The following is a 23,456-nucleotide window of genomic DNA, read 5'->3' as shown; positions in this document are numbered from 1 at the left end:
ATACGAAAAATGTGTCTGATCGAGACACATTTTCTATATGAAAACTGTGTCTCTTCGAGACACATTTTCTATACGAAAACTGTGTCTGATCGAGACACATTTTCTATATGAAAACTGTGTCTGATCGAGGCTCAATTTCTATACAAAAACTCTGTCTGATCGAGAAACATTTACTATACAAAAACTATGTCTGATTGAGACTCAACTTCTATTCAAAAATTGCATCTGATTGAGACCCAATTTCTATATAAAAACTGTGTCTGATTAAGACAGACCCTTTATTAGAAAACGGTGTTTGATCGAGCCACATTTTCTGTACCAAACCTGTGTGATCGAGTCACATTTTCAATAGGATAACTGAGTTTGATAAAGACACATTTTCTTTAAACAATCTGTGTCTGATCGAGCTACATTTTCTTTAAAAAAAATATGTGTCTGATCGAGCTACATTTTTTATACGTAAAATGTGTGTGATCGAGCTACATTTTCCATGCGAAAGCGGAGTTGATACGAAAACTGTATCTGGTATGTCTCTAATAGAAACTGTTTGTCTTATTTTTTCCAAACTATCTACAATCAATGATAATACTCACCATCCGGCTTTAAACCAAATTGAAAAAGATTACCCACAAATGGATAAGGTGTGGGACCTGGTATCATTTCCATTATACCCGCTACATGATCAATATAATTGAATATTTTTATTCCCTTAAAAAATAACACTGATAACACTACAATGGCTATGGCCAGTAAAAACATTTCCATATTTAAATAGTTTCTTTTTTGTTTGGTCTTTCGGTTCTTAAATTTTCACAAACTCGATTCGTTACGCGGTAAACTTAAACTGAAAGCTTTAGAAAAAGTTGTTAAACAAATAAATTATTTTGAAATACACCCCACGCCAAGCGGCCACTAAAAGGTACTACTTGTCATTAAAAATAATTTAAGTGTTTAATTATTATTAGTTTGTTTTGGATCGAGATAAGCCGATACAAATACCCAATCTTATCAAATTTATCTAACGATAATATCAATTTAGGATGAGTATTGTTCTAGTACTAACTAAATGTTAGAAATTAATTACAATTATTTATAAGTTTTTATTTACTATTGACTCATTTATATATGAGTGTTTAAGTTTTTGTCTCTTTACAATTTTTGTGTTTAACTTGCATATTAGTATTATCGATTTTAACTGATATTGTTTATATTGAACGGTACAAAGTTCAAATTATTCATATTTTTGAAAAGAGTCGTATGTTTTTTAGTCTCTAAGTCAATACGGAAAGAGTAGAAGTGAAAAATAATGTCTCATATTGATAACAGTTGGTTTGACAAATATTAAGCAATATAATATTTATAGAAAAGAATACGTGTGTGGGCTACTGGGTAAAGCATATGGGAAAATAAGCAATCTGACGAATTGTACTAGGGGCTAAATTATGTGACTAGCTTAAAGTAAAAAGGTAATAGGTTGACTTAGTGAAATATCTTTGATAAGAAATGTTTTTTTATAAACAGTTTTTCAATCAGAGACTATTTTGAAAAACTAACTAACTAACTAACTAACTAACTAACTAACTAACTAACTAACTAACTAACTAACTAACTAACTAACTAACTAACTAACTAACTAACTAACTAACTAACTAACTAACTAACTAACTAACTAACTAACTAACTAACTAATTAACTAACTAACTAACTAACTAACTAACTAACTAACTAACTAACTAACTAACTAACTAACTAACTTACTAACAAACTAACTAACTAACTAACTAACTAAGTAACTAACTAACTAACTAACTAACTAACTAACTAACTAACTAACTAACAAACTAATTAACTAACTAACAAACTAGCTAGCTAACTAACTAACTAACTTTTCAACTAACCAAATAAAAATATTCGTATTACTATTTCTGTTCTTTATCTTTTCATTTCAGATACAGCTATAGGTGTTCATATCAATGATTGTCGGTAATAAGAAAAGCGCTGTCATCTTGCAGAAATAATAGGCCGATTTACCTAAACAGGATTATAAGTAAGTTTCATAAGCGCCTTATAAAATAAAAGATGAAATATTGATGTGTTTTAATATCTCTCCAGGTGTCAATATGATACCAGCGATCATGTCCAATTCCGCTCCTCATCATTTCACACCGGAACGCCTTGATATGTCACAAAACATGGAAACTCAAAAGCCTTTTGAATAAGTACATTTTTAAATGGGGGACCACGTAATTGTAATGGACAAAAAAGTTTTAAACTGTAACTAAATAAAATATTTGTTAATATTTATTTATTTTTAGAAAAAGTATTCTGATGATTATTTTTTAAATAAAACATATTTCAATCCAATTAAAACCATTACTTTGTGTTTTATTTAAACTCAACAATAGTCCGAAATAACTATTAAATTATCATTAAAAAAAACAGAGAAAATAACTCATTTAACCAACTCTACTAAGAAAAACAATCTGGCAACACTGATAAAATAAATTTTTCAAATCTCTAATCTACACGCTTTCATAAGGTACAACTCTGAACGAAATCGGTTTAATAGTTTTGAAGTTATAACCTTTTAAAAATATGTTTCTAACAAACACAAATTCCTACAGTCTGGCAACTCTGGCAAAAATAATTTTTCTTGCATTCATAATTTGAATCAATAGCATCCGAGTGCACCAAATTTCACTCAAAACGCTTGTGTAGTTTCAAAGTTTCACATGTTTAAAGAAATTTTGTACTTTTTAAAGAAATTTCAAAAGTTTGGCAACTCTGGTAAAATAATTTTTGCATCCAGCAGATAGTCTAAATTCTAACCTACCATTTGAGTCTAGTTTTACTCAAATCACTTTAATACTTTCGAAGTTATTGCAATTTTAAGAATCCCTTGTTATCTTTAATTTTTAAGAACACGGCAACCCTGTCACGACATCAGTATAGCGCCATCTATTGGTAGGGTAGATGGTTTTTCGACAAATGAAAAAATGCGTCCTGCAGGCACAAATTTTCAAAACGCTATAACTCGAAAACTACTGAACTCAGGCTGATGAAATTTATATTGAATGAAAGCGCTGATATTGTAGATTTGAAAAATTTGCCAGAGTTGCCATGTAGTCATTTTTATGTAAAATTAAATTAATTATTGACTTTTATAAAGCCATATATATTCTATGTTATTAGAGTTATTACTTTAAAATTATAGTTTTTCAAAAGCAAATCTTTCTCTTAATGCATGCATAACTTTTTCCGCCAGAGTTGCCAAGTAGTTACTAGTTAAAACGTAGTTTTTTAGAATTGTGTTAATATTGAAATTTTTATTGAAAATGCAAATTTTTTGGACTTTAAAGGCAACAATCAACTTAGAAATTGTTAATTAATATTAAATTATTACAACCTGGCAACTCTGGTTGTTTAAATTATAGTAAAATTGAGAACATTAACCTACATATATGCACCAGTATCATACTTGTAGATTTTGCACATATGCTTAAACAAGTCTAGCAAATAATCCAATTTTTTATATAACTTTACATGGCAACTCTGGAAATCTAAATGTTACGGTTTAGCTTATTATTTATTCTCTTCAGATATCATTATTTGATAATCTAAAGTTACATTATACAGAATTAACAGCAATTTTAAATAATAATCCTTTCTCTTTAAAATATGACAAAATAATTATCTGGCAACCCTGGAAAAACAAATTTTATAAAACTTTAATTCTGTCCCTTTAAGTTGATGTAAATTTTATCCAAATCGTTAAAGTAGTTTACGAGCTATAGCGTTTTGAAGTCTAGTGTCTGCATGCCTCATTTTTTCCATTTACTGATAAAACCATGTTCCCCACCAATAGATGGCGTTGTAACGATGTAGTAACAGGGTTGCCAAGTTTGGGAAAATTGGTTAAATTAAGAGATTTTATAAATTGTTATAACTTTGTAAGTTCTTAAGTGATTTTAGTAAAAGTGGAGTCAATCGTTAGCTTTTAATGTAAGCTATTAGTTTTTCATAAAATCTATTTAAACAGGGTTGCCAAGGTTCTTTAATTTGTTATGCTATTATGACAAGTTTTGAAATCTTGTAACTTCGAAACCACTGAACCGTTTTTTTCATTTTCTGAAAAATAGTGTTGCCTACTAAAAGATACCTTTCAATCTATGTCATAACAGGGTTGCCGTGTTTTGGAAAATTAAGCAATATAAGGAATTATGAAATTTGCTATAACTCGAAAAGTATTTGAGTGATTTATATGAAACAAAAGTCAAACGCTAGGTTTTAATTAAGGCTATCTGCTTAATGAAAAAATTTTGTTTGCCGGAGTTGCCAGACTTCTGGAAATTAATAAAAGGATTTTAAAACGTTATAAATTTGAAACTCCTGAACCGATTTTGATCAGGTTTGTATGAAATGGTAGCATGTACTATGAAATTTAGAAAATATTATATTGCGAGAGTTACCAGATGATAGATTTTATTATTTATTATGGTTTTTAGTTAATATAAATTCTTTATGATTTGTTGTCAGTTGGTGGTTAAGTCAGATTTTCAAAAGTAAAAAGAATCAAATACAGAAAGTGTTTTTAAATCATGAATAGTTGTTAGATGATAATGCAGTGTTTCGAGTGTTGATCATTGACAAAAAGATATTAATGGTAATGCAGTTTTTAAAGCATTATATGCTTCATTATTTTAAGCATAATTTTAGGATGTACATAAAAGATCTTTACGGATAACCTTTTTTTTTTATAGAATGGAAAATGATTATTTAAAAATTGTTGAAATATTTTGTTGTTACATTTATAATCAAAAAGAAATTGTGTCTAAAAACATATTTAATTTGTTCTTATCTTAACGTATACAAAAATAATATTATAAACATCAGCAATATTACTTTAGTTTATAATTTGAACTACACTTGAACGGTTTAAATTTCGGACTATTTTTTTTTTAATAAATTGTTTGCGTGATCTTAGACATTTTGTAAAATGTTTATATTTATTTTATTAGCGGCTTGTCTACTGCCTCTTATATATTTAGAGTTTAGAACATATAAAATAAAACAAATTGTAAAACATACACCGGGTCCTAAGACTCTACCATTAGTGGGTAATGCCCATCAGGCCGGGAAAACTCCAAGTGGTAAGTAAAAACTTCTATATCAAATCAGTCAATTCAATTCAGTAATATTCTACTAAAACATTTTAATAGGTCCCTTTGGACCCATCAAAATTTTGTAAAATATGATAATTTGCTTTACAGTTTTATCTTTAAATTAACAATTAACCAATTTAGATTTTAAAAATCTATTTTTAATTATCTGTTATCAAATGAATTGCAGTTTTTAAACAATATTATTAAAAATAAATAAGTATTGAGTTTAGGCAGCATATGAATTGAGTTCGCTTCTTGAGATAACAATTAGTCAACAACTGATTAAGTTAACATTTCAATGTAGTAGCTCAAATTACGGGTAATGAAAACATATTAACAAAATTATAAAAGTGTTAAACTTGTTTTATTTAACAAAAAATTTTTTTCTTACTCACTTACTCACTAAAATTCATGATTGTTAAAGTTCATTTGCCAGCGTTTCATCTACAACTAATTACTTGCATGTTTATAATTTAGAAATTTTTAATTCACAGCACGATCGCAATTAACCAAATGCATTTGTTTCAAATAGTAATAAAAGCAATTTGTTTTAAGGCAAAACTGGTTTAGACAACATTTTTTTAAGGTTAACGTTAACATTAAAGTCCATGAAATTTACACTCCTAATTCAAACTACACTATTAGAGCAAATCTAATAAAATGCGTTTTTTTCAACATCTACTTGGCAACTTTGGCAGAAAAAGTTTTAGGTGATTTGAGAGAAATATTAGCTTTTGAAAAATAAAACTTTCGAGGACTAAAATCTAATTAAGTAATTTTTATATGGATTTTTAAAAGTCACTAATTAATTTAGCCCTATAATAAAACCAACTTGGTGGCAACTCTGGCAAATTAAATTTTTAAAAACTACAAAAGCACACCTTTCATATAAAACAAATTTGATTGAAATTGGTTTACCAGTTTTCGAGTTATACCATTTTGAAAATTTGTTTCTGCAGGACGCATTTTTTCATTTGCCAAAAAACCATCTATCCTACCAATAGATGGCGCTGTACAGATGTCGTGACAGGGTTGTCGTGTTATGAAAAATTAAAGAAAACAAGGGATTCTTAAAATTTCAATAACTTCGAAAGTTTTCAAGTGATTTAAGTGAAACTAGACTCAAATGGTAGGTTGTAATTTAGACTTTACGTTTTATGAAAAACTTTTTCCACCAAAGTTGCCAAATTTTTGAAATTTTTTATTTTGTATAAACTTTTCTTAGATATAAAAAAGTTTAAAACTATTTAAGTGTTTTGAATGTTATTATATGCAATCAAATGGTAGTGACTAAAGCGACTTTTTGTAAGAATTTTTTTTATACCAGTGTTGCCAAACTATCTGAATCTGTGTAAATAAGATACAATATTTAAAACGTTGTAACTCCTTAATTACGAAACCGATTTTGATCAGGTTTGTGTTGGATATTAGAATGAATAAAAAAATTTACAAAAAATAATTTTCTAGGGTTGCCATGCTGTTTATTCTATTGGAAAGATGGGATAATCGATAATATCACTGTACATACAATTGACTAGACTAATCAACATAAAATAGACTAGATTACATATATTGGAATACATACTAAACTAGACTACAGACTAGACTACAGGCTAGACAATACAATAGACAATTGACAATATTTTAGACTAGACCATAGACTAAACTATAGACTAGACTATAGACTAGATTATAAACTAGACTGTAGACTAGACTATAGACTAGACTATAGACTAGACTATAGACTAGACTATAGACTAGACTATAGACTAGACTATAGACTAGACTATAGACTAGACTATAGACTAGACTATAGACTAGACTATAGACTAGACTATAGACTAGACTATAGACTAGACTATAGACTAGACTATAGACTAGACTATAGACTAGACTATAGACTAGACTATAGATTAGACTATAGATATACTAAAGAGTAGCCTATAGACAAGACAATAGATTAGTATATAGGCAAGACTATAGACTAGATTGTAGACTATACTATAGACTAAATTTATATATTTTAGTCTAAATAGTACACTATACTACATACAAGATTATAAGCATTACAGCATTTACTACAGAAAAACTGCCTGCCATCGTTGTGTACTTTTTAAATGAAATTTTTACAACAAAATAAAAATAGAAAATTTTATAGTAAGTTCACAGCAATAGAAACAAATATAAGTATATTAAGTATTGACTTATCAAAATGCTAAGTTCAGGAAGCATCCAGCCCCCTTTTTTAAAAATGTTTAATGTAATGTTTTTTGTTTTTTTTTTCTTTTACCTTCTTTTCAATTTACAGAAATTTTAGATAATTTCTTTACATGGTTTTACAAATACAAACAAGATAATTTTAATGTATGGATTGGACCCTATTTGAATATTGTGGTGTCCAATATTAAGGATGTAGAGGTTTGTTATTTTAAATTTCTTACTTAAAAAAATAAAAATATTTTAATTAAATCTCAAAATTTTAGTTCATTTTATCCAGCAATACCTTAATACAAAAATCCGATATCTATGACATGTTACATCCCTGGCTGGGTCAGGGTCTATTGACTAGTACTGGTTCTAAATGGCATAAACATCGTAAAATGATAACACCCTCATTTCATTTTAAGATTTTACAAGATTTCCACGAAGTCATGAATGAAAATTGCAATAAATTTGTGGAGAAATTAAAAAAGGTGGCGAAAGGAGATACCATTATAGATTTTCAGGATCAGGCTCATTATTTGACTTTGGATGTTATATGTGGTGAGTTTACTTATACATATATGTGAAAAGTTGTGTTTAAAATTTTTATTAATTTTTGAATTTAAGATACTGCCATGGGCGTGCACATCAATGCCATGGATAATCATGATGCTGAAATTGTTAATGCTTTTAAGGAGTATGTTTATCTAAGGATTTTTAGATTCTTTAGTCGTTTTGATTAAAATGATCTTTGTCTGTTTTTTTCTCCCTCTCTAGTATGTGCTACAATATCAACATGCGTGCTTTTCATCCTTTGAAACGTAATGATTCCATTTTCAAATTTTTCCCCGATTACAAAGATTTCTGCAAGACCTTGAAAACTTTACAAGATTTTACATATGAGGTATGTATAATATTTACAAAGAAGCCTTGCACAGTTGTCTTTATAAAAGATTATATTGCTTGGTAGGGTCCTATAAATCGACTTTCAAATAATCGAACAATCGACTTTTTGTCGAAAAAAGTCGAAGTCGACATTTTTCATCTATAAAAAAAAGTAGAAAAATCGACTTTGCAAATAAAAGTCGATAAGTCGTAAAAAGTCCAAAAAAGTAGAAAAAGTCGAAAATAGTAGAAAAAGTCGAAAATAGTAGAAAAAATTCGAAAATAGTAAAAAAAGTGAAAAATAATCGAAAATTTTAAAAAAGTTGAAAAAAGTCAAAAACTGTAAAATAGTCGGAAAACTTGAAAAAGAAAAATAAATATTCAAAAGAAGTCGAAAAAAGTAAAAAAGTCGAAAAAAACGAAAAGTTTAAAAGACGAAAAAATCGGAAAAAATCTAAAAAAGTCGAAAAGTCGACTATTTATAAAATAATAAAAGTCGACTTTAAACTAAATGAAAAAAGTCGAAAAGTCGAAATTTCGTTTCAACTATAGAACCCTATTGCTTGGCAATAATATCATTTTATAACCGTTTTTATACCCGTATTGATCTTGTTGCACAAAAAAAGTTGCATATGCTAAGGCAGTTTTGAAAAGATCGTTTTGTAAAAGGTTGCCAACACATATAAATACAAATTTTTCTTTTTAATACGATTTCAATTAGATCCAAATTCAGGATTCACTAAAAATCCAATTTTAAAGCACAAATTTCAAAATTTTCTTTACTTTTATCAGGTCATTGAGAAACGCATTGAAAGTCGCAAACAAGAAGAGTCCCACAAAACCGAAACTGTTGAAGATGAATTTAGCAAACGTAAAATGGCCTTTTTGGATACCCTGCTATCATCCACCATTGATGGTCGTCCTTTAAATACCCAAGAAATCTATGAAGAAGTCTCAACATTTATATTTGAGGGTCATGATACCACCACATCGGGAGTAACCTTTGCTGTATACTTATTATCACGTCATCTGGGTGTGCAACAACAAGTCTACGAAGAGCAGCAAAGAGTAATGGGTGGTAATATGAAGAGAGATGCTACATTTCAGGAATTATCGGAAATGAAATATTTAGATTTAGTTTTGAAAGAGGCTCAACGTTTGTATCCCAGTGTGCCCATGATAGGTAGATTTACCGAAAAGGATTATAATATAAGTAAGTTTGTTTAAAGACATGATAAAATATAATAAAAGTAATGTTTTTTGGTTCCTTTAGATGGCAAATCCATACCCAAACATACCTCCTTAAACCTATTCCTCATGGCCTTGGGTTACAATGACAAATCTTTTCCCGATCCATATCGTTTTCAACCCGAACGTTTTGATATAGCACAGCGAGCAGAAAAACCAAATCCCTTTGAATATGTACCGTTTAGTGCGGGACCCCGCAATTGTATTGGTCAAAAATTTGCTCAATTGGAAATTAAAACTGTGGTCTCGAAAATTGTGCGTAATTTTGAAATATTACCCGCTCTCGATGAATTGGCCTCTAAGGATGGTTATGTTAGCACTTTTCTGGGATCACAAAAACATAATAAACCACAACATAAATATGAACCGATATTGTCGGCAGTATTAACTTTAAAATCAGAAAATGGTGTACATTTGAGATTAAAAGAAAGAAATTAGTTATAAGTTTTTATTTTTTGTTAAAATAAAGTTTGCAATAATGTCTTTTTAAACTTTAACTAGAACAGCGCCTACCTCAGCTTCGATGTGGAATTGTGAGGGATCCACAGTTTGTCTAGAGGGGGGAAGATGCAAAAATTTCGTTTTTAAAAATCTACATAAAAAAATTATAGTTTTTCACTTACCCATCACTATGCTTGGATTGTAGGGAAGTGGTAATAATTTCCGCTTTTGAGCCCATATCATAATAACTATTGATATTGATGGTTTGATCATTTTTGCTTAAATTCAAGACAATCACATACAAATCACTGCCGGCCTTTTGGCGGGAATAGATAATGATATCATTGGCTATGGCTTGAATTTTAAGTTCACCATCTTGGAAAGAGGGTTCTTTGCGCAATTTGATTAGTTTCTTAAAGATCTGCAAATGAGATTGGGGAGCACGCAGTTGAGCCAAAGCATTGTTGGTTTGATAGTCATCGGCTACTGGTAACCAGGTATGATCTCCGGTGGTGAAACCTTAAATAAATTGTAATAGTTATCTTTAAAAAATTTTAAACTTTTGCTTGATTTTGCCCCCTACCTGCCAAATTAGAAGCATCCCATTGATAAGGAGTTCTGGCGGGATCTCTTGAATAGCCATAATACGTTTGAGGATTAGCATTACAGGCCTGAGGATCTACTGAGTCTTCCCATGATATGAAAACATCATGCATTGCCAACTCTTCGCCCTGTTTTAAAATAACACAAAATCTCTACAATCCATCAATTTCTATGATTCCACTTTAACTTACATTATAAGTAACAGCATTACCCGGTAATGTTTGCAATAAAATATTAAACAAATCTGCACGATTAATACCCAAACGTGAGGCCAAACGTTTGTTGTCATGATTACCCAAAACCCAATTGGCATAAACATCCTTAGGTATGGCATCCAAAAACTTGGTGATATGTTGCACAATCACCTCGGCCGAGGTGTCATTGAATATATTGGATAGAAAATCAAAATTGAAGGGTACATGAGAACCATTACGTACACCATCACCATAGAAACGTATAATATTCTCAAAACTAGTATAGGCCTCGGTCAATAAAATTCTAGTATCACCACCATGTTCTTTTTTAAACTCATCCACCAAGGCACGCCATTGGTAAGCCATATCAAAAGTTTCCGGTTGATCATTAGTATAAATATGCTGCAAGTGACAGTAATCATCTGGATCAGGACATGAGGCTACATTCTCAATGACAGGCTCATCTGGATACATATTATTCTTATCTAATTCCTTTTCAAACAGAAAAGGCACAGCATCAATACGAAAACCGGCTATACCTTTACCCAACCAGAAACGCATAACATTTTTCATTTCCTCCACCAGTTTGGGATTGCGATAATTCAAATCGGGTTGTTTAATGGCAAATTGATGCAAATAATATTGTTGTCTCTGTTCATTCCATTCCCAAGCACTATAGCGAAAGGCACTCAACCAATTGCTGGGTGGTTCACGCTCTCCTGTTGTCGCATTGATACGACCATTGTGCCACACATAAAAATCACGATAATCAGGATCATTATTAACCGATTTTTTAAACCATTCATTTTCATCACTCGAATGATTTGGTACAAAATCCAAAATAATCTTAATGCCAACTTCTTTTGCCTTTTTGATCATATTCTCGAAATCCTCCATGGTTCCGTATTCGGGATGAATTTGATAGAAATCGGAAATATCATAACCAAAGTCAGCCATGGGAGATTTAAAAATGGGTGAAAGCCAAGCGGCTGTGAATCCGATATCTTTCAGGTATTGTAGTTTTTCAGAAACACCTAAAATTATAAATGATTTAAAATATCTCTCAATCAGCGAAAATTAACCTAAAAAAATTTGTTGCTCGATCGGAGTTAGTTTTCGTAAGGAGAATATTTATCGATCAGAGAAAATTTCGTAAAAAATATTATCGATCAGTTACAGTTTTTGTATAAAAGATGTGTCTCAATAAGACACAGCTTTTGGTATAGAAAATGTGTCTCGATCAGACACAGTTTACGTATAGAAAATGTGTCTCGATCAGACACAGTTTTCGTATAGAAAATGTGTCTCCATCAGACAGTTTTCGTATAGAAAGTGTGTCTCGATCAGACACAGTTTTCGTATAGAAAATGTGTCTCGATCAGACACAGTTTTCGTACAGAAAATGTGTCTCGATCAGATACAGTTTTCATAAAGAAAATGAGAAGGATCAGATCCAACACAGTTTTCGTCTTGATTAGATACAGTTTTCGTAACGGAAATCTGTATCGATCAGACATAGTTTTCGTGATACATTTTAAATACAGAATTCCTTTCACGATCAAGCCCGTTTTCCGTTCAGAAAATGTGCCGCGATCACATGCAACGTATTTCGTATAAAAAATATCTTTAAATCAAAACAATTATCAAACATTGATCGAATACTGTATCATTTCATCTAGCCTATATCTCGAGATCATAGAAAATTTCTTTTTCCAATTGACTTTTTCGAACTTCTTACCATTCAAATCTCCAATGCCATCACCATCACTATCCCGAAATGAACGTGGATAAATTTGATAAAAATTGCCATTCTCCCACCAATCCTTGGCTAAACCACCAGCCACTAGGGAAAATAATAACATAAATTTACCCAATAACTCCATCCTATTCTATTAAATTGTTTTAAAGCACTAAAAGTTTAAATTCAATTAAATCAAAAACCGCGCTCCATTAAACTTTAAATATTAAAATTTAAATTAAAACTACTGACATTCCGTCAAAGACAACCTGCTTTTATAAAAAAAAACTTTTTAAAAATCTAATAATATTTGTTGTTTTAAATCTTATCAAAACTTGCTATTGTTTTGTCAACATTTGTGAATTGAAAAAAAAACTCAATCAAATCAAGCAATTTCCTAAACTTTCTTACAAATACGTACTTCAAACGGCGTCTTCCAGTGCAATTTTTGGTGACAAACACTTTACTCATGCATGACCAATTTCTGATTCCCATTGAAGGGGGTATTATTATTATTTGCGTTAATAAATGTGATTTTTCTAGTTTGGATTTACTGTGTAGTAGTGTTGTTTTAGAAAAGATCTTATCAGGTTTTCATAGACTAGAGTCAAGTATTTGTTTGTAAATTCTTGAAGTTACAATTCAAGTTTGTAGTGATGTTTTACGATAACAATGATAATTTTCTTGTATCTATTAATGCATCGAATGTACTTTATAGTTATCTTAAATAAATACTCTTAAACTTTATTAATTTAAAGTGACTTTGTATGGGAGATTTAGTCAATATTAAAGTTTGTTTATGAATAATTAAAGTAAACAATTTGACTTAGATAAATACATAATTAAAAAAAATGTTGTCCAATGTTTGGATTTTAAACCTAATATTGTCTCGATCTGTATAGAAAATGTGTCTCGATAAGACACAGTTTTCATATAGAAAATGTGTCTCGATCAGACACAGTTTTCATATAGAAAATGTGTCTCGATCAGACACAGTTTTCATATAGAAAATGTGTCTCGATCAGACACAGTTTTCATATAGAAAATGTGTCTCGATCAGACACAGTTTTCATATAGAAAATGTGTCTCGATCAGACACAGTTTTCATATAGAAAATGTGTCTCGATCAGACACAGTTTTCATATAGAAAATGTGTCTCGATCAGACACAGTTTTCGTATAGAAAATGTGTCTCGATCAGACACAGTTTTCGTATAGAAAATGTGTCTCGATCAGACACAGTTTTCGTATAGAAAATGTGTCTCGATCAGACACAGTTTTCGTATAGAAAATGTGTCTCGATCAGACACAGTTTTCGTATAGAAAATGTGTCTCGATCAGACACAGTTTTCGTATAGAAAATGTGTCTCGATCAGACACAGTTTTCGTATAGAAAATGTGTCTCGATCAGACACAGTTTTCGTATTGAAAATGTGTCTCGATCAGACACAGTTTTCGTATAGAAAATGTGTTTCGATCAGACACAGTTTTCGTATAGGAAATGTGTCACGATCAGACACAGTTTTCGTATAGGAAATTTGTCACGATCAGACACAGTTTTCGTATAGGTAATGTGTCACGATCAGACACTGTTTTCGTATAGGAAATGTATCACGATCACAGTTTTCGTATATAAAATGTGTCTCGATCAGACACAGTTTTCGTATATAAAATGTGTCTCGATCAGACACAGTTTTCGTATAGAAAATGTGTCTCGATCAGACACAGTTTTCGTATAGAAAATGTGTTTCGATCAGACACAGTTTTCGTATAGGAAATGTGTCACGATCAGACACAGTTTTCGTATAGGAAATGTGTCACGATCAGACACAGTTTTCGTATAGGAAATGTGTCACGATCAGACACTGTTTTCATATAGGAAATGTGTCACGATCAGACACTGTTTTCGTATAGAAAATGTGTCTCGATCAGACACAGTTTTCGTATAGAAAACTGTGTCTCGATCAGACACAGTTTTCCTATAGAAAACACAGTTTTCGTATAGAAAATGTGTCGCGATCAAACGTAGTTTGAAATGTATCTCGAGTGGATATACTGTTTATACTATCTTGATCAAACACAGTTTTCCTGTAGAAAATCTGCTTGGATCAGACGCAGTTTTCTTAAAAAAATGTGTGTCAGGATCAAGATGTTTTAAACTCGATGCAATGAAAATTAAATATTTTCATATTTAAGAGCATAAATATGTTTACGATCGATTTACACGTAATTACTGTTATTAAAATATAATTTAGATAATTTGTTTATACTTCAACAAAAATATTTAATTTGTGTAACTCCAATATGATCACATTAAATATTTACCACCATTCAAACTTGACAGTTAAATAGACTTCCCAGTAGTTTTAAAAATATATTATTACAATAATATTGAAACAGTTGCTTAAATATGACAAGTGATAAACAATGTCTCGAGAAGCTGTACTATATAAGATCATTGATTTTAAGTTGCGATTAACACAGTTCAAATACTGAACTTGTAAAGGAAATACTATTTCAGTGCTGACTTTATTTAAGTATTAAAGAACAAAAATGTTCAAATTGTTACCCATTTTAATAGTGGGTTTAGCCTTAACAGCTAATGCCAAAGATTGGTGGGAAAATGGCAATTTCTATCAGGTGTATCCTAGATCTTTTAAGGACAGCAATGGTGATGGCATAGGTGATTTGAATGGTGAGTTGTGCTAAAACATGTGGTAGAGTGTTGGTGTAATAATAGTTTTCCTAAAGGTGTGGCTGAGAAAATTCAATATCTTAAGGATTTGGGCATGGATGGTGTTTGGTTGTCGCCCATTATGAAATCTCCCATGGCTGATTTTGGTTATGATATTTCCGATTATTATCAAATACAGAGCGAGTATGGTTCTTTGGATGATCTTTTGGCTTTGGTGGATAAAGCTCATAAAGTGGGTATTAAATTGATTTTGGATTTTGTACCCAATCATACTAGTGATGAGCATGAATGGTTCCAAAAGTCGGTGGCTAATGATTCTCAATATCGCGATTTCTATGTATGGCATGATGGTGTTTACAATCCATCTACCGGCAAACGTGATCCTCCTAGTAATTGGCTTTCTCAATTTAAATTCTCAGCTTGGGAATGGAATGATCAGAGACAACAGTATTATCTACATCAGTTTGGTGTTAAACAACCTGATCTTAATTACCGCAATCCTGCCGTAGTTCAGGCCATGAAAGATGTTTTGGTATTTTGGTTAGATCATGGCATCGATGGTTTTCGAATTGATGCTGTGCCTTTCCTGTTTGAAAATGAAATTGATGCCAAAACTGGTACTTATCCTGATGAACCTTTAGATGAGTCTAATGCTTGCCCTGATCCCACCGATTGGTGTCATTTGAAACATCCCTATACTAATTCCTTGCCCGAGTCCACCGAAATGATTTACCAATGGCGTGAGGTTATCGAAAACTGGAAACGTGAACATAACTCTTCAACCAAAATCTTATTAACCGAGGCTTACACAAGTTTCGAGAACCTAATGCTAATGTATGGTGATGGTGAGCGCAATGGTTCACATATTCCTTTCAATTTTGAAATGTTATCGGGCTTGACCAAGAGCAGCAGGGCCGCCGATTTCCAATACTATGTCAAACATTGGTTGGATAATATGCCCGAAGGTACCTTTGCTAACTGGGTGTTGGGTAATCATGACAATCGTAGTTGGCTTCACGTTTGGGTACCGAACGTAAGGACTTGATCAATATATTCCTGCAGACGCTACCCGGCATAGCTGTGACTTATAACGTAAGTTAGCCTTATATGAAAATTATAAATTTTAAGCATTTTGTGTTTATTTCTAAAAGGGAGAAGAATATGGCGCTGAAGATGTTGATGTTTCGTGGGAGGATACTGTAGATCCTCAGGGTTGTAATGCTGGCCGCGATACTTACGAAAACTACACCAGAGATCCTGCTAGAACTCCTTTTAGATGGGATTCCTCAAAAAATGCTGGCTTCAGTTCAGCCGATAAAACTTGGTTGCCTGTGGGTGCTGGTTATGAAGAGGAAAATGTACAAAAACAACTTGAAGACGATAATAGCCATTTGAAGATTTTTAAACGTGTAACTCGGCTAAGGAAAGAGGAACCAGCATTTAGTGGCAGAAAAATTGACCCGCATGTTCAAGGACAATTATTGATCTATGAAAGGTGAGCTGGATTTTACTTAATAGTATTATAGTTTTACTCACATTTTCTCTAGATCTTCATCATCTGCTAATGATGCTGAAGCCGACTCCTTTTTGGTTGTTTTGAACATTGGTGGTTCTGATGCTGCTGTTGAATTAAATCAATTTTCAACCAAAGTTGGCTCTAAGGTGGAAGTGGTAGTCAGCTCTTTACAATCCGGTCTACAAGAGGGGTAAATCTAGTTTTCTTGAAACATTTAAAGAAATTTTGTGTCTTTAACTTGAATATTTTTTCTAGACAACTTGTGGATTCTGCAAACTTTGTGGCCAAAGGTTATGTTGGTTATGTTTTGCGTTTGGTTTAAAATTCTACAAAAATTGTTTATCATAAACAAATATACATGAATATATATTGCATTGTTTGAAGCAAATTTAAAATAGTTTCCATTAAAACTTTATAAATTAATGGAGAATTTAAGTTCACTTTGATAAGTTCTGTTCTATTTGAAGTATATCCATATTTTCTTTATAATCTTCAATTTTGTGTTATTTAAAAATTTTTAATTAAAATTTTATAAAAAAAAAAGAAAAAACCCATCATAAAAATGTTCTTATACTAACAACTAAATTAAAAAAAAATAAGTGGTGTTAATTAAAAGAGAAAATGTATCTGCAATACAAGATATTGTATTTTATTAAAATCCTACAACATGAATAAAATACAAATTTCAAGTGGTAATAGTAACCATAAGCAACACAATTAGTGGTTTACAGAAGAATCCAGCAAGAAATTTTAAAAAGAGTAAAAAATAATATTAACTTTTTGCTGGCATTGAGGCAGTTTTAAAAGGATTAAATTAAAAGTGAATTATAAATGAACTAAATTATAATTGAACTGGACTAATTCCTAACTAGAATTGAAGTAGATTGAACAAGAACTGAACTAGATCCGAACTAGAACTGAACTAGAACTGAACTAGAACTGAACTAGAACTGAACTAGAACTGAACTAGAACTGAACTAGAACTGAACTAGAACTGAACTAGAACTGAACTAGAACTGAACTAGAACTGAACTAGAACTGAACTAGAACTGAACTAGAACTGAACTAGAACTGAACTAGAACTGAAGTAGAACTGAACTAGATCTGAACTAGAACTGAACTTCAACTGAAATTAATTAAAGCCTTTTTAAAGCTGTTCTAAATATACTTTATCAAAAAAGGTCAATGATAAGATCGGTTTAAGCCGAAACTACAATAATAAAACTAACAATTTCTATATTCTTATATAGCGATAAAATGTGGCAAATTTTTATTTAATTCCCCCTTAAAATGTCTAATCAAAATTTAACAACTGTCAACAAATTTTCCATTGTCAGTGTTTTCGAACCTCTTCAATATTACACAAAAAAAAGTATGTATTTGCATTAAAGATTTTCCTCTCATAACACATTATTCGAATACAATAAACTATTAAAGCTAACAAGACACTTAAAATCCGATAAGTATCAATTGAAAAAAAATTCCCAAAACAAAGCTCTCTCTATCAAGAAATAATAGTTATTAAAAAAAGTTACAACAGTCGTTAACGCAATGAAGTGGAGTGTAGTCGCATACTTATCCGCCTATTTAACAGTTTCCCTAGGCTGTCAGGCTGTGGTAAAAGACCAAGAATCAGAATGGTGGGAAAATGCTGCCCTCTATCAAATCTATCCTAGATCCTTTCAAGATAGCGATGGTGACGGTGTGGGTGACTTAAAGGGTATTACCTCGAGATTGGAATATTTAAAAGATATTGGTATAACAGCTACTTGGTTGTCGCCCATATTTGAATCACCTATGGCTGATTTTGGTTATGATATATCGAATTTTACACGTATTGATCCGACCTTTGGTAATTTGGATGATTTCGATGAAATGTTAACGAAGGCCAAAAAATTAGGTGTTAAGATTTTATTAGATTTTGTGCCCAATCATACGTCCGATGAGCATGTATGGTTTCAGAAGTCTGTAAAAAGAGAGGAGGGTTTTGAGGATTTTTATATGTGGCATGATGGTAAAGTAGATCCTATGGATTCGAGTAAAAAATTACCACCAAGTAATTGGGTAAGTTTTTAAAAAGGTTTTAAAAAATATAAATAATAAATTATTTTATATCTAACAGAATTCAATTTTTGGTGGTCCTATGTGGACCTGGCATGAGGAACGCCAACAGTATTATTTGCATCAGTTTCTGGTTAAACAACCTGATTTAAATTATTCGAATACTTTGGTACGTCAACATATGCTAAAGGTTTTGGAGTATTGGTTGCAACGTGGTGTAGATGGTTTTCGTATTGATGCTGTTCCTCACATTTTCGAGAAACGTAACGATGATGGCTCTTTTCCCGATGAAGAAATTAGCGGTGTTTCTTCTGATCCTAATTCTTATGATTATTATACACATAAGTACACAAAGGATCAATATCCTACGATAGAGTTACTGTATGAGTGGAGAGCATTTTTGGATGATTTCCGTGCGAAAAATGGCGGTGATAGTAGGTAAGTTTTGGACCCGGGTTTTTTAAAAATGTTTAATACTTTCACATATCTTTTTTATTTGCAGAATTCTCTTAACCGAATCTTACTCTCCCATTGATTTTCTTAGTTTAGCTTTTGCTAATGCCACCAATAAGGGAGCCCAAATACCCATGAATTTCAATCTAATGGATTTAGTAGCTAGCTCAACGGCCAAAGATGTAGAATCCTTGGCCAATGCCTGGATGGATACAATGTGGAAAAAACATCAAATTGCCAATTGGGTAGTGGGTAATCATGACAGCAGTAGAGTGGCCAATCGTATTGGTACCAATAAAGTAGATTTACTAAATATCATTGTACATACATTACCTGGTACTTCAATCACCTATTATGGTGAAGAATTGGGCATGACTAATGCCGTGACTGAATGTACTCCCTCCTCCTGTGAGGATCGTGATCCCGAAAGATCACCCATGCAATGGAATTCACAAGTAAATGCCGGTTTTTCACAAGCCGCTAAAACTTGGCTGCCTTTATCTCAAGATTATGAATTTTATAATGTTGAAACTGAGTCCCAAATAGGACGCAGTACTTTGCAAATATTTAAAGGTTTGCAAGAATTAAAGAAGACTGCAGCCTTTAAGAACACTAAAGGAGACGGAGGTTTCTCATATAAAGCTTTGACAGAGCAAATATTTCAAATTATTAGAGCTGTTCCCGGTAAGGAGGAATACATGATTTTGGTCAATATGGGTGATAAATTGGAATATGTAGAGAATTTAAGTTCAAAAACTTATGAGTATGTCTTGATGAATACTTTCTCACCGCATGTTAAAGGGTGAGTTAAAAGTAGTTGGACTAATATTAATATATATTTCTGAAAGCCTTCTTTTTTATATGTTTTAGCGATAAAGCGATTTGAGTGGACGTTTATATCTGATGCCTAATGAAGCAGTGATTTTAAAATGGGAGGCATAATTAGAGAAACTATATTTAATTTTATAAATATTGCTAAATTTTTGTTTAAAATATATCAATAAAGATTTAATGTGATTCTGAATTAGAATGAAATAGATCTAAACTAGATCTGTATTAGAACTGAACTAGAACTGAACTAGAACTGAACAAGAACTGAACTAGAACTGAACTAGAACTGAACTAGAATTGAACTAGAACTGAACTAGAACTGAACTAGAACTGAACTAGAACTGAACTAGAACTGAATTAGAACTGAACTAGAACTGAACTAGAACTGAACTAGAACTGAACTAGAACTGAACTAGAACTGAACTAGAACTGAACTAGAACTGAACTAGAACTGAACTAGAACTGAACTAGAACTGAACTAGAACTGAACTAGAACTAGAACTAGAACTAGAACTAGAACTGAACTAGAACTGAACTAGAACTGAACTAGAACTGAACTAGAACTGAACTAGAACTGAACTAGAACTGAACTTGAACTGAACTAGAACTAAACTAGAACTGAACTAGAAGCGAAAACAGATGCAATGGAAAGATTCGGAAAGGATGGGGAGGAGATAAGAAAAAAATGCGATTAGATCTGATATAAATTGAAAATATAGCTGTGCCATTTGAAGCTAACTGTATATTTTCCAAAATGTAGTGCTATTTTGGTTCGTTTTTTACCGCGTACTTGATAAGTAGTAAACATATTAATGACATAAAGAATTTTATTTACAATTATAATTCTTTTCCCCCAACCACATCACAACTATGACTTTTACTCGCATTATCTCGGCACTAAAATAATCATTACATATAAATTAATAATATCGATGATAAAGAATACATGCATTATTAAAGTGATATACTATGTAGGTTCGCAGCGATTGGTAGAACTAAAATTTCAAAAGAAAACATTAGTCTTCAACGCCATGAACTCGAGAGTGGCCGCAAGTATCTTGGCCTTTCTGGCCTTAAATTGGGTCTACAGGCAAGCTTTAGCAAAAAGTGATTGGTGGGAAAGTGCTTCACTGTATCAAATCTATCCGAGATCCTTTCAAGACAGCAACGGTGATGGTGTGGGTGATTTGAAGGGTATTACTTCTAGATTGGAATATTTAAAGGAAATAGGTGTCACCGCCACTTGGTTGTCTCCGGTATTTGAATCTCCCATGTCAGATTTTGGTTATGATATATCAAATTTTACACGTATTGATCCCATTTTTGGTACTTTGGAAGATTTTGATGAAATGATTGCAAAGGCAAAGCAATTGGGAGTAAAAGTGTTATTGGATTTTGTACCCAATCATTCGTCTGATGAATGTGAATGGTTTCAAAAGTCCATACGAAAAGAGGAGGGTTTTGAGGATTTTTATGTCTGGCATGATGGTAAAATAGATCCTCAGAATTCTACATTAAGACAGCCACCAAGTAATTGGGTAAGTTTCTTTGACAAACATGAATTTTGGAAAAATACTTAACTACTTAATTGCTTGCTAACAGGTTTCAGTTTTTGGTGGTTCCATGTGGTCCTGGCATGACGAACGTCAGCAATATTATCTACATCAATTTCAAGCTAAACAACCCGACTTGAACTTTTCGAATCCTTTGGTAAGACAACATATGTTGGGAGTTTTAGAATATTGGTTAGATCGTGGTGTGGATGGTTTTCGGATTGATGCTGTTCCTCATATATTTGAGAAAATTAATGAAGATGATTCTTATCCCGATGAACCGGTTAGTGGTTGGTCTTCCGATCCCAATAGTTATGAGTATCATGACCATATTTATACCAAAGATCAGTATGCTACCGTAGAACTTTTATATGAATGGCGAGCATTTTTAGAGGAATATCAAGAGAAAAATGGCGGTGATACAAGGTAAGTTTTATTAAAATAATTTAAACATTAATTTTATTTCAAATTTGTTGAAAATAGGATCTTGTTAGCGGAAGCTTACTCTACGGTAGAAACTCTTAGCTTATATTTTGGCAATGGCACTCATCGTGGTGCTCAATTGCCCATGAATTTTCAATTAATGTATTTGAATGGCTTCTCTACTGCCAAAGATGTAGAGAATTCTTGCAACTATTGGATGAATACCATGTGGAAGACTCATCAAACTGCCAATTGGGTAATAGGCAATCATGATAATAATCGTGTAGCTGAACGTATGGGTAGACATAAAGTAGATCTACTAAATATCATAGTACATTCCCTACCCGGTGCCCCTGTAACCTATTACGGTGAAGAAATTGGCATGACTAATGTTCCAACAGAATGCACTGCTATATCATGTGATGATCGTGATCCCGAAAGAACACCTATGCAATGGAATTCACAAGAAAATGCTGGTTTCTCAGAGGGCACTTCGACCTGGTTACCTATAGCTGAGGATTATAAAATTTATAATGTTGAACAAGAACGTCAGCTGGCCCGTAGTACTTTGCAAATTTACAAGGGTTTGCAAAAACTAAAACATAGCAAAGCTTTTAAAAATGTTAAGGCTAAGAATGGGTTCTCGTATAAAGCTGTAAGCGAACAAGTTTTTCAAATAATCCGAGCAAAACCCAATGAAGAAGAATATATGGTTTTGGTTAATATGGGAAACAAATTGGAATATGTCGAGGGTTTGAGTTCAAAGACTTATGAATATGTGCTGGTGAGTGCACATTCTACTCACAATAAGGGGTAAGTTTATATTGTGTAATATTAGAAAATTTTTATTTAATTTTTATACAATTTTCAGCGATAAAATCAATTTAAGTGGACGTATTTATTTGATGCCCTATGAAGCTATTGTACTATATTGGTTTAAACGATAAATAATAAAATTATTAATTGCGTCGTAATGTATTGCCATAAATATTTACACAAATGTTTTATTAATAAAACAAACACAACTATTTGTATTTTATTATTAAATCAACAGCACTGAACTAGATCTGAACTAGCACTGAACTAGATCTGAACTAGATCTGAACTAGGACTGAACTAGAACTGAACAAGAACTGAACTAGAACTGATCTAAAACTGTACTAGAATTGAAATAGAACTGTACTAGAACTGAACTAGAACTGAACTAGAACTGAACTAGAACTGAACTAGAACTGAACTAGAACTGAAATAGAACTGAACTAAAACTGAACTAGAACTGAACTAGAACTGAACTAGAACTGAACTAGAACTGAACTAGAACTGAACTAGAACTGAACTAGAACTGAACTAGAACTGAACTAGAACTGAACTAGAACAGAACTAGAACTGAACTAGAACTGAACTAGAACTGAGCTAGAACTGAACTAGAACTGAACTAGAACTGAACTAGAA

At 31.9% G+C, this 23,456-nt stretch overlaps 4 protein-coding genes, 1 long non-coding RNA gene and 1 pseudogene across 7 annotated transcripts in view; 5 read left to right on the top strand and 1 right to left on the bottom strand.

The window, feature by feature from the left end:
• The window catches only part of LOC111683689 (cytochrome P450 4e2), a 16,046-nt gene extending 6,058 nt beyond the window's left edge, over nt 1–9,988 (top strand). The window contains exons 9-15 of the mRNA XM_023445789.2: nt 4,985–5,150; nt 7,471–7,580; nt 7,646–7,925; nt 7,992–8,061; nt 8,142–8,268; nt 9,042–9,462; nt 9,523–9,988. Of these exons, the coding sequence (XP_023301557.2) occupies nt 4,985–5,150; nt 7,471–7,580; nt 7,646–7,925; nt 7,992–8,061; nt 8,142–8,268; nt 9,042–9,462; nt 9,523–9,935 (1,587 nt within the window). The 3' untranslated portion in view covers nt 9,936–9,988. The remainder of the gene's footprint in view (nt 1–4,984; nt 5,151–7,470; nt 7,581–7,645; nt 7,926–7,991; nt 8,062–8,141; nt 8,269–9,041; nt 9,463–9,522) is intronic.
• Nucleotides 1,349–2,373, top strand: LOC124420739. The gene is made up of 3 exons (XR_006941346.1): nt 1,349–1,466; nt 1,950–2,047; nt 2,113–2,373. It is a non-coding gene; the product is annotated as an uncharacterized LOC124420739 (long non-coding RNA).
• LOC111683693 (maltase A1) lies at nt 9,936–12,689 on the bottom strand. Its single transcript, XM_023445792.2, has 5 exons — nt 12,474–12,689; nt 10,733–11,769; nt 10,522–10,669; nt 10,121–10,457; nt 9,936–10,050 (listed from the first exon to the last, which is right to left on the bottom strand). The coding sequence occupies exons 1-5, from the start codon at nt 12,616–12,618 to the stop codon at nt 9,984–9,986; spliced, it is 1,734 nt and encodes a 577-aa protein (XP_023301560.2). The 5' UTR covers nt 12,619–12,689; the 3' UTR covers nt 9,936–9,983.
• Nucleotides 12,690–14,939: 2,250 nt separating this feature from the next.
• On the top strand, nt 14,940–17,071 carry LOC111683663 (annotated as a pseudogene).
• Nucleotides 17,072–17,254: 183 nt separating this feature from the next.
• Nucleotides 17,255–20,236, top strand: LOC111683670 (maltase A2-like). 3 transcript variants are annotated; one of them, XM_046955239.1, is made up of 6 exons: nt 17,255–17,442; nt 17,934–18,055; nt 18,278–18,747; nt 18,806–19,182; nt 19,247–19,999; nt 20,068–20,236. In XM_046955239.1, the coding sequence occupies exons 2-6, from the start codon at nt 17,974–17,976 to the stop codon at nt 20,081–20,083; spliced, it is 1,698 nt and encodes a 565-aa protein (XP_046811195.1). In that variant the 5' UTR covers nt 17,255–17,442; nt 17,934–17,973; the 3' UTR covers nt 20,084–20,236. The 3 variants fall into 3 exon arrangements, with proteins under 3 accessions (XP_046811195.1, XP_046811196.1, XP_023301537.2); XM_046955240.1 differs by having other exon boundaries at nt 17,320–17,375; XM_023445769.2 differs by lacking the exon at nt 17,255–17,442 and having other exon boundaries at nt 18,121–18,747.
• Nucleotides 20,237–21,032: 796 nt separating this feature from the next.
• LOC111683676 (maltase A2) lies at nt 21,033–23,034 on the top strand. Its single transcript, XM_023445775.2, has 4 exons — nt 21,033–21,566; nt 21,631–22,007; nt 22,065–22,817; nt 22,876–23,034. The coding sequence occupies exons 1-4, from the start codon at nt 21,060–21,062 to the stop codon at nt 22,949–22,951; spliced, it is 1,713 nt and encodes a 570-aa protein (XP_023301543.2). The 5' UTR covers nt 21,033–21,059; the 3' UTR covers nt 22,952–23,034.
• Nucleotides 23,035–23,456: the final 422 nt, after the last annotated feature.

Source organism: Lucilia cuprina, chromosome 6 (genome assembly GCF_022045245.1).
Source record: "Lucilia cuprina isolate Lc7/37 chromosome 6, ASM2204524v1, whole genome shotgun sequence".
NCBI classification, from domain to species: Eukaryota; Metazoa; Arthropoda; class Insecta; order Diptera; family Calliphoridae; genus Lucilia; species Lucilia cuprina.
Note: the sequence above shows the minus strand (reverse complement) of the source record. Positions and strands in the feature narration are given on the sequence as shown.

Excerpts from the sequence above, each read along its gene's own strand:
- LOC111683693 (XM_023445792.2), bottom strand. The coding sequence starts at position 12,618 with ATGGAGTTATTGGGTAAATTTATGTTATTATTTTCCCTAGTGGCTGGT. Across the intron at positions 11,770-12,473 it reads TGGCATTGGAGATTTGAATG|GTGTTTCTGAAAAACTACAA; the intron begins GTAAGAAGTTCG and ends TTATAATTTTAG. Across the intron at positions 10,458-10,521 it reads GGATGCTTCTAATTTGGCAG|GTTTCACCACCGGAGATCAT; the intron begins GTAGGGGGCAAA and ends AATTTATTTAAG.
- LOC111683670 (XM_046955239.1), top strand. The coding sequence starts at position 17,974 with ATGTCTAATCAAAATTTAACAACTGTCAACAAATTTTCCATTGTCAGT. Across the intron at positions 18,748-18,805 it reads AATTACCACCAAGTAATTGG|AATTCAATTTTTGGTGGTCC; the intron begins GTAAGTTTTTAA and ends TATATCTAACAG. Across the intron at positions 19,183-19,246 it reads AAAAATGGCGGTGATAGTAG|AATTCTCTTAACCGAATCTT; the intron begins GTAAGTTTTGGA and ends TTTTATTTGCAG.
- LOC111683676 (XM_023445775.2), top strand. The coding sequence starts at position 21,060 with ATGAACTCGAGAGTGGCCGCAAGTATCTTGGCCTTTCTGGCCTTAAAT. Across the intron at positions 21,567-21,630 it reads GACAGCCACCAAGTAATTGG|GTTTCAGTTTTTGGTGGTTC; the intron begins GTAAGTTTCTTT and ends GCTTGCTAACAG. Across the intron at positions 22,008-22,064 it reads AAAAATGGCGGTGATACAAG|GATCTTGTTAGCGGAAGCTT; the intron begins GTAAGTTTTATT and ends TGTTGAAAATAG.